Here is a 9,369-nt window from a genome sequence, read left to right on the forward strand (position 1 = left end):
CTCTGGAGACATTCAAAACCCGCCTGGACGCCGTCCTGTGCAACCTGCTGTAGGTGACCCTGCTCTGGCGGGGGTTGGACTAGATGATCTCCAGAGGTCCCCTCCAACCCTGACCATTCTGTGATTCTGTAAAATGAAATAGGGCTCTACTCTGATGATAACATACGTATAATTATGTCAACAGCAGCGTAACAAAAAGCTCTCACAAAATCTAACCATACACAAACTAGAACACAGGCAGTTTTAGCTTAGTCAGGCTCCTGTGTACAAAGCCCTGTACCCATGGAATGTGCTATTCACTGTTTTCACTGAAGACTGGAAGTATTTAAAAGTTTTTATTGTTAAACGATTATAATTCATCCTGACCCAAAGACCAGCACAGAAGTCAATGGACACGTAAACAATTAAAGCACAGTATTACTTTTTTTTTTCCCTACCAACACATTTTTCATATATATATTAAAAAAGCCTGTAAAGTTGGGTGTAGAACATCCTTCCAAGTTCCTTTCACCTTTTCTTTGTAACAGCCTTTTATACTTAAAAAGGTGTAATCTGACATACATCTTATTTCATATCCTCAACTCATGCAAAGCTGGTTACTCTGACAATGACAAAGGTTTTCTAAATAAAAAAATAAATAAAAATCACCACTGAATTGTGTGTGCACTGGTTGTTTAGGTCTACCAACTATATTAACTATACCATCAGCATAGTTAGTAAATACAGAAAGAAATTTCTCTTTTACTCTATTTCTCACCATCTATACAAACGTTGGGATGAAAGTAACTGCAGAGGACTTGCCAACCAAGCTTTTCAAATAGGAACAACAAATTAAAAAACAAAAATAAGAAGTGACAGGAGAAAAATATACCTGTGAGTTGTCTTTCTTTCCTTTACCCAAAGAATTCCATTTTACCTATACAACCTACGCTTGTTTGCTTTCAGATAATGTTTAATTATGTCATAAATGTCTAATTTTACAACATATTCAGAAAAGGCAAAAAGTTTACTTAGCTTTTCAGTTACAACAGGTAATCAGAAAGGGAAAGGCATCCTTAAAGGAGTAACACTATTTAGATAAACTTGTGTAGCGCAGACGGACTTCCAACAAAGCTCTCCATAAATCAGAACCCATTGGAGATAAACCAGCAATAGCAAATGACCTTTACTTGACTTTGCCATAAAACAGTACAGCAGGGGGAAGAAAAAAAAAAAAAAACAAACCAAAAACCGGCTTCACAACTTCAATGTAATAATCAATAAGTAAACTTAACCAGGAACACTGATTTAAGTTACCAAACAGCATGTCAGATACTCAACAAAAAGGATCTGGTCTTTCACTATGACACAGCAAAGTCTCATTAATGAAATTAAATCAAAGTCCAAGACTGTTTTCAAGACAGCTTTGTTTCCTTAGCAACTAGCATGACTGACAGGCAGTATACTTGTAAAAGTCTTACTTTACAAGGCAGCTTTATATTATTAGCTTGACTTAACCAGCAATTTAGAAAACCTAGCTATACTTGCCTGAAACACAGCCCGAAGTAACTTAGTTAAAAGCCAAATAAAGCACCAGAAGAGTGAATCCCAGAAAACAGACTCCAAGAAGCACTTCAAGAGGCCATGAAGCAGTGGCACAGCTTAGTCACGTCTTTCAAAAACTCTTGTTCTCCAAATAAAACTCCAGTTTTATTTACAAAAAAGAAAACACCTATTAGGTATCATTTTCATAATTGAGACAAATTTCCCCCATGCTCTAGGTTCCTATTTAAATGCTTAACAATTTATCTGGTAAATTTCCCAGTACAGCCCTAAATCAAAATGAGGTTCAGCAAGTTGTTTGTGAGAATGTCCTGCCATTACATGGCATCTATATGATAACATTCCAACACACAGACTCCTCCATGAATTTTGTTTCACATTATACTAACCCCCAGGCTGTCAAATTTCCCCTACAGACAATTCTGTCTTTCTCTTGGGTCAACTACACAATACCCTGACCACATCCCTAGGGGCACCTGCCAGAGGACCGCTACTCACAGAAATCTCCTGTAAATTGCCTGCATTCAGCCAAGTGAAATTTTCTTTAGAATTTAGAAGAGAAACCGACTCATTTAAATATTAGGGTTTACATAATCATGCACAGCTTGTTGCAGGGGGGAGAGAAAAAAAAAAAGGAAGAAAATTAAAAAAAAAAAAACACACCTCACCTTAGGGAACAGTGTTTAATCTTAAGTTGCAAGACAGCGAGTTCCACCATTAATGAGTTTTACTGCGTATGTATGTTTGGACTGGACTGTATAAACAATAAATGCAAATATGCTGGAATTTATAAAAATACAAGGACCCAAAATTAATAGAACTGAGTTGCTACGGTTTCAAAAGGTTAAGCTAAATCTAATTACATCATCTGAATTTGTTCCCAGCTACGAAGATAAACACATGCAGTGGTCTGGCCACATATAAAAAGAAGAGAAACATCTCTAGTTTTGGCTGACAGCTCTCTATAGCTGTTTACATCATTTTGTTTTTTTTCTTTGGTTAGCTGCCGTGGGAGGTGTCTAGTCTTAATCAAGAGCCTGAAAGAAATTGTTTGTAGTTAGTATCAGCCTAGTTTTAACAGTTAATCTTGTATCTCAACCCTGAGTAACGCATCGTGCTCTCCTGGGCATCATCCAGTAACTGCTTGTGTCTGGTATGTGAAAATGTTTCTTCAGGAGCAAACTAGGAACTCTGCTTTAATTTTACATGTGACCCAAATTAGGTCCTGCAGTTAAGTATTTCAGCATTCCCAGTGCTAGTAAGTTACTTTATCTGAAAATCTACTGTAAAAATGCATAAACTGAGTGAAAAATCCACTTTGCTTGTTCTGTGTCAGCTTTTAAAAATTTGCAGCTGCTGTGCCACAATTACAGAGGGAAACTGAACAAACTATAAACGGAGTCTTTATATCTGGAATTTTAAAGCAACTGGGTTTTTTTTGTTTTGGGTTTTTTTTTCATTTCCAAAAGAGGAAAGATAAAAGAGTGAGAGATGAATCTTGTAAAGTAGGTATGATTTTACCTACATATGCCACTGATCAGTTCAATTGCATTTTACCCATTAGAAGTACTTTTTGGAGACCAGTGGGGGCGTGCCTGTCTTACTTTCATGGGAACTTTCAAATTAACATCCTCCTATTATTTTACTGCTTTCTATTGAGTAGGAATTTCCATGATGTGACTGATGGGTTACAGATTACCCTATGCTACAAAACAGATGACTACTAAAAAAACCACAACTATAATTCTTTGCCATCTTCAACATACAGGAAGAAAGGCAAAAGGATAAGGGAGTTCAGAAGACACTCATCTTGATTTATATCAAATTCTTGTTTGTCTTTAGAAGAGGTCAAGACCTAAGAAAACAGAAGTGGTTCCATAGCGGTATAATTGCTCCCACAGAGCTTGATGCTACTACTTTTAACCAAATGTAACCTGACAAAATCTTTAATAAGCAGAATTGCAGAAGATGTTTTCAGTTTACCTGAAATCACACTTATTAAACTGTTTTTGGAATAATCTTGTAAAATCACCTTGTATGGCAGGGTATTGAATGCATGGATATCATTATTTACAATTTTTCTTATGCAAAACAAAACTAAACACAAGAAAAGCACCATGTGCCATGGCTTTCGCTGATGCCCACCCACTTAGCTGGCTGCAAGTTCTTGGAATTCAGAGGGCTGAAGATGTACTTTCATCTTCCTCCCAGCCCAGTCTCAGTGCTAACACAAGTACGGCAGGTTTGCCCTTATTCTTCCTCCGCCCTTTTAAAGACATGGCAATCTTTAGTACAACTGCAAATTCAAAATAGTTTGCATCATTGTTCTTTCTCAGGACTCTTCAAGTAAGAGGTAGAAGTAAAGCTATACAATCAGTAGTATTATGACTGTCTTCCAAGACAAAAAAAAAAAAAAAATCTTAAGTTGCCTAAAACATACCACAGCATGTTTTACTTCAAAAGCTTTTTAACTAATATTTCTTTCCTCCAGCTATGTTCTGAAACTGCCAGTGCCCATTTTGCCCTGCACAAATTTCTTTTTTTTTTTTTTGTAGAGTCTGTTTGGCATACTATGAATATTTTCATAAACAGTCAGAAGTCATCAATATAAAAATGAAAATTATTTGACATATTACACATAAAATGTAGCAAACAAAAATTTTTAACTGCTTTCTAGTATAAAAACCATGAAAAAGTGGACAAACTCATCAAAAGTAGTGGTTGCAGTTTCAGTTTCCAACAATACAGCTCTTTTAATGACAAACTAGCCTGAACTATAGAACCATAAACATAAGGACTCACTTTAACAGATGATTCGGAATATGCATTTCACCAGTAAATTAAGGTATTCAATAAAATATGCAACTGCGGCAGCAGTTTTTCCAACAAACATCATCTGCCCTGGAAGAGTAAGATTAATCTGGTGGGGTGGGGGGGAGAGGAGGAGGAGGGGAGCAGATGATATTGGTGCAGTGCATGGTTCCAGTCAGGGGCAAAAGAAAAAGGATTACGGAGAAATTTAACAGCATGGCTGGATACTTTTCATGTGTGACGTGAGGGGGAAAAAAAAAAAAAAGCATAGCAATGAACTTCCCTGTTATCTTAAAATGGTTTGGTTTCATAAATCTAAAGCCATACCTCTGTACAGAGCACATAAGAAATGTGTAACATTAATCTATTTCTAAGGTTTCTGCCAGATGGGTAAACACCTCAAACACACCCACAGATACTAATGAAAACCACTTTGGCCTCCTTCAGGAAGTCATTCAACACTTCACAGAAAAAAAAATAGGAAGTTGTTGATAAACTGCTTGCAAGAACTACTTCCTGTAGGAAAAAATAATTACAAGACTTATTTGCTGGACAATCAGTTAACTTTCCCTCATGCTACAAAACGAGATGAGGTATTACACAAGCTTTGTCAGAATTAAAAGCATAACTAAGATAAAACGATAGAGTAATTCTAAAATTAAGTGAAACTTATTTTTTCTTTCTGCACGTTGTTGTCTGCTACTCCCATGGCATATTATCTTTTGCCTAGAGAGCGATCCCCTGTCTTTCTCCACAGTTCACCGAAATGTCAACCAGCAGCTGGCTAACAGGAAGTGGTTAAAAAGCAATGCAGTTGACATCGCCACACAAACCAAGCGAGTCTTTTCTCCTTCATGTTTAAGAATGGGCTAAAGCACACTACGCAGCAATGCTGAGATGACTCAGACATGACCACTCACTAACCAGGCAAGTCTTCTTATGAGTTCTATTTAAGTAGCAGTTTCAGTAAAAAATAGTATTAGTTTTACCAGCTGTACAGCAAGTGTGTCTTAACTCACTGGCCAAAATCATATGCATTTTCTCTAATGGAAAATTATACTCGGGAGTCCTATTCATAATAGTGAGATGAATGCTAATGAGTGGAATTCTGGCAAATCATATTTTGGGCATTCATACATGAAGGGGTCTCTTTATCTAGATGACAGACTGATTTACAAGAGTAATTCTAGTTCAGACCCTACACTACCACTCTCACCCTCCTTTAATATATATGGATACATGCGTGGTGTGTATATAAAATATCTGGCCAAATAACTCTCTCTGTATCTACATATACAGACAAGTATTTTCTCTCTCAAACATACTATTTTCATTTCTTTGCACAGACTACTACATTTGCAGTGCTTGACCCATTGATTAGTGGAAGTGACTATATTCCAGACTGTATTAAGTACAGTACTCAATTTTATATTACTCTGTTTGCACTGTAGTATATTATGATAACTATAACCATAAGGCTTACCGACATCTGGAAAAAATCTAATAGTGTTACCTATTCTGCAAAGATCTTTCTAGAGCCTGATTACCAGACTGTTCATGGAGTGGCTACAGAACAGAGCAAATGGAAACAAAGAGCAATGCAGCCAATCCAACAAAAAAGCAGAATACTTGGAAGAGACATCAAAAATCTGCATATGGTAGAAGGAACTACATTAAATGTATTTAGTATCAGGAATCTTAGTACTCACGCTTCAAGCAAACGTGTAAGGTATAGACGCGACATGAGCTTTAATGGGCCTGTAGGTATAAGACCTTACTACTCAACACTGAAAAAAGCTTCTGAAATCCAAACTTGCTACTCAATTCTCACTTTTCATTAGATTTCCTAAACATACAAAGCAAACATTTTGCTAGTACTTGAAGTGTTTGTTACAAATCTTCATGAATTCCAATGAAGCTGGTAGATCTCACCTATAGATAGTATTAAACAACATTTTAGGAACAACAATAAATGTTCAAGTGTGAAGAGAGCCTTCAGAACTGTCCTCATTAGACTCTCCCATACCACAGCATCACCCAAGGAAAGCCAAAAGAAAACAGCCCATTAAGCCGTTTAAAATCTCCCAAGGTCAGCATGTGACCCAGCAGGGAGAGGTTCAAAAAGTACAGCCTTTATTTTTCTTCCTAACAACCTGGTTTGTTTCCACTCCTTTCCCCTTCAAGACACATCCTTCACAGCTAGCAGCTCTTTCAATCATTTACTTTGGATGTCTGCTTGAGAACAAACTATCTTGCTCATGCAGATGAGTTTGCCAGACTTGTGTGTACTTTCCAGTCTCAGGCTCTTTATTGTTCTTGCTGAAACCTGACCCTTTGAAATGGATACCAGGACACCAAGAAAGGATAAAAAAACTTGCAGGAAAAGAGGAAAAGATTTTTTGTGGTAATAATGAAACTGCAGAAAAGCTTTCCAAGAACAAATCTTTCACTCTGATTTCATCTGAATGAGCATAATTTTGAAAATCGATAAGAGCATGAAGACATTTTGCATCTCTTAAGCGGTTTTATTTTCTGTAAAATTGACAGCTTTATCAAAACCAAACACTTGTGACAGTAAAACTTAAAAATCAACTATCTATTTTTCATGCTTCATAACCTGCTCTTCAAGAGCTCTCACTAGTACAGTCAAAACAAAGTTTGCTTTTCATTTCAAAATTCAGTCTGTGCTTTCCTCAAGGTCCAATGAGCTACAGTTCTCAAATGGCATAAACTTACACAGTTCTAAAAAAAATCTATTTGTGTCAACTGAAGAGATCACATTCTAGAATATGCTGATTTATTAAACTTCACCAAAGAAAATACCATGTCTTCAAGATCTACAGCTAATGCTCATTTTTGCATTCCTAATACAGAACAATTGTTTACAAAAAGTAATCTTCAGGCTCAAATAATGTCAGACAACTCCTGTAACCTCTTTTTGGTTAAAAAAAAAAGTGATGCTAATTCCTCTGTATGGAAACACCACCACTACAGGAACAAGAAACAGTTTTAAGTAGTTCTGCAAATTCCATTTTCCTTGCAGACAATTTGTTTTTGAAGCTACAAACTCAACTACTTCAATCAAATGCACATATTAACAACAATGTTTTAGCAAGAAAGGTTGGGATAAAGATGTTTTTCTTGGCTAAAATAAGTTTTACATAAATAACACACTGTGCTGCCCCTCCCCTCTCGCAGCCCTGAAAATGACATATAATGGGTTATTTAGAGACCTGCAGTTGAATAAAGTGTTCAAAATATAGTCAAAATATTTGAAAGCCAATTATGTGTCTTGGTGGGCACACTTTCAGAAAGAAGGACAAGCTCCTGCTGTTTTAGAAAACTACGCAGCATAAAAGAAAATGCTCCCTGATGGATTAGGTGTCAGATGGCTGGCATGTGTAACCTCTCTTCAGTTATAGAAAAGGTGATACTAATTTCACTGTGTGAAAAAGCTACAGCTGTAAGAACAAGAAACAATGTTAGACGTTCTGCAATTTCCCTTTCACTGCAGGGAATGTAGACGAGTTAAGAGTTACAGACCCAAATACTGCAATCAAACACATAGACTAATTTCCTTATGAGTAGAGAGCAGGCAAAAATGTTTTGATTGCATACTTACACAATTGTCCTTATTAAAAACATAAGAAATCCAGATATAATCTCACTACAACAGTTTCTACAGTTGCTCTATATTTTTACATCTGTATCATGAAAATGAGGTAAAATGCATTTCCACCCACATGAGAATTCTGGCAAGATTCAGCAAATCCAAAACTCACATTGTTTAAAAATCACTATGTGCATTTCACTGATGTTTAGCATACAATATAACGGATAACATTCTTTAGCTAAGATTAAGATAGGATAAACATTCAGAGTACCATACAGTTTTCAGAAAAAGCAGAGAGTTGATATGGAAGAAATACTGAAGTGGTAGGATCTCCTACTTGAAATCAGGAGCGTGTTTTTAAAAATAAGTATTTTAAACACAGTGAAATTTACTAAAATTCAAAGACTGTAAAAAAACAAACCAATCAACAAAAAAAACCCTACCAGAGATACAGCTAGCTGAAAATAAGTTTTACTTACTTAAGGAAGTATCTCTGTCCAGACGGCGTCTTAGCCATCTCCCAGCCTGGTGGCAAAGGTACGTCATCAGGGATCTCAAATGAAGACTGGCGGAGATGTTGAGAAGATGGTGCTCCGGGTCCAGTCACTACTCCAGAGGGTGTAAGTGTCCCTGGAGACACAGCTCCCAGCTGCAGCGATGCTGGAGAGGAATGAGCTCGAACGTGCTGAGGGGTCAGGGCGCCTGCTGTCCCTGCATCAGTGCTGGCCTGCCAGGAGTGAAATTATTCCCATTAAGCTTCTTATATTTCAGCAGAAACGCAGCTGTCAGAATACATTTCACTTTAAACAAATCTTTCAGAAGAAAGTCTAAAGTTAGCCATTCTTTTAAAGTTCTGGTTATTTTCCAGTTGTTACTGAGCAAGAGAGCCTAACCAAGTAGGTTGGTTAATTAGCATCACAAAAGCCCTTGTGTAAGTCAAGAAATATTAACTATAAGTATGTGCTAAGTGCCTTTAGTTTTATTTTGAAAACTAAAATTTTTACTCCTTGGTGCAGGCTTAAGAAAAAAAACATGCCTGCTGTCAGTAGACCCCATACAGTTATATCGCATGGTTCATTACTGGACTGCGCCACCCAATCCCATGGCACCCACTTGCTGCTGGAAGAGTTAATTTCCCACTCTCCTTTTGAAATGGGGTGTGGGGGTGCAAGGGCACCCACACAGACACCTTCTACAGAGGTTTAAGCGATTACACAAGGAGAAAAGCAACAAAGAAATACCAATCGACAGCAGTGAGCTCCAACAGAGGAAGACTCCTGAAATCAACCATAAAAAAAACCCCATACTATACAACACCACTGAACACAAAATTTCCTAACCTGCACACAAACTGCACTATAACGGTATGGGGACCTTATAAAGAGTCTGGCCATGCTGTTTCC

At 37.1% G+C, this 9,369-nt stretch overlaps 1 protein-coding gene across 1 annotated transcript in view; it reads right to left on the reverse strand.

The window, feature by feature from the left end:
* The window catches only part of YAP1 (Yes-associated protein 1), a gene marked incomplete at its 5' end in the record, with an annotated part of 91,056 nt that extends 82,357 nt beyond the window's left edge, over positions 1–8,699 (reverse strand). Inside the window, one exon of the mRNA XM_009889405.1 lies at positions 8,446–8,699. Within this exon, the coding sequence (XP_009887707.1) occupies positions 8,446–8,699 (254 nt within the window). The remainder of the gene's footprint in view (positions 1–8,445) is intronic.
* Between the last annotated feature and the right edge of the window lie 670 nt (positions 8,700–9,369).

Source organism: Charadrius vociferus, unplaced genomic scaffold, assembly GCF_000708025.1.
Source record: "Charadrius vociferus isolate BGI_N301 unplaced genomic scaffold, ASM70802v2 scaffold87, whole genome shotgun sequence".
NCBI lineage: Eukaryota > Metazoa > Chordata > Aves > Charadriiformes > Charadriidae > Charadrius > Charadrius vociferus.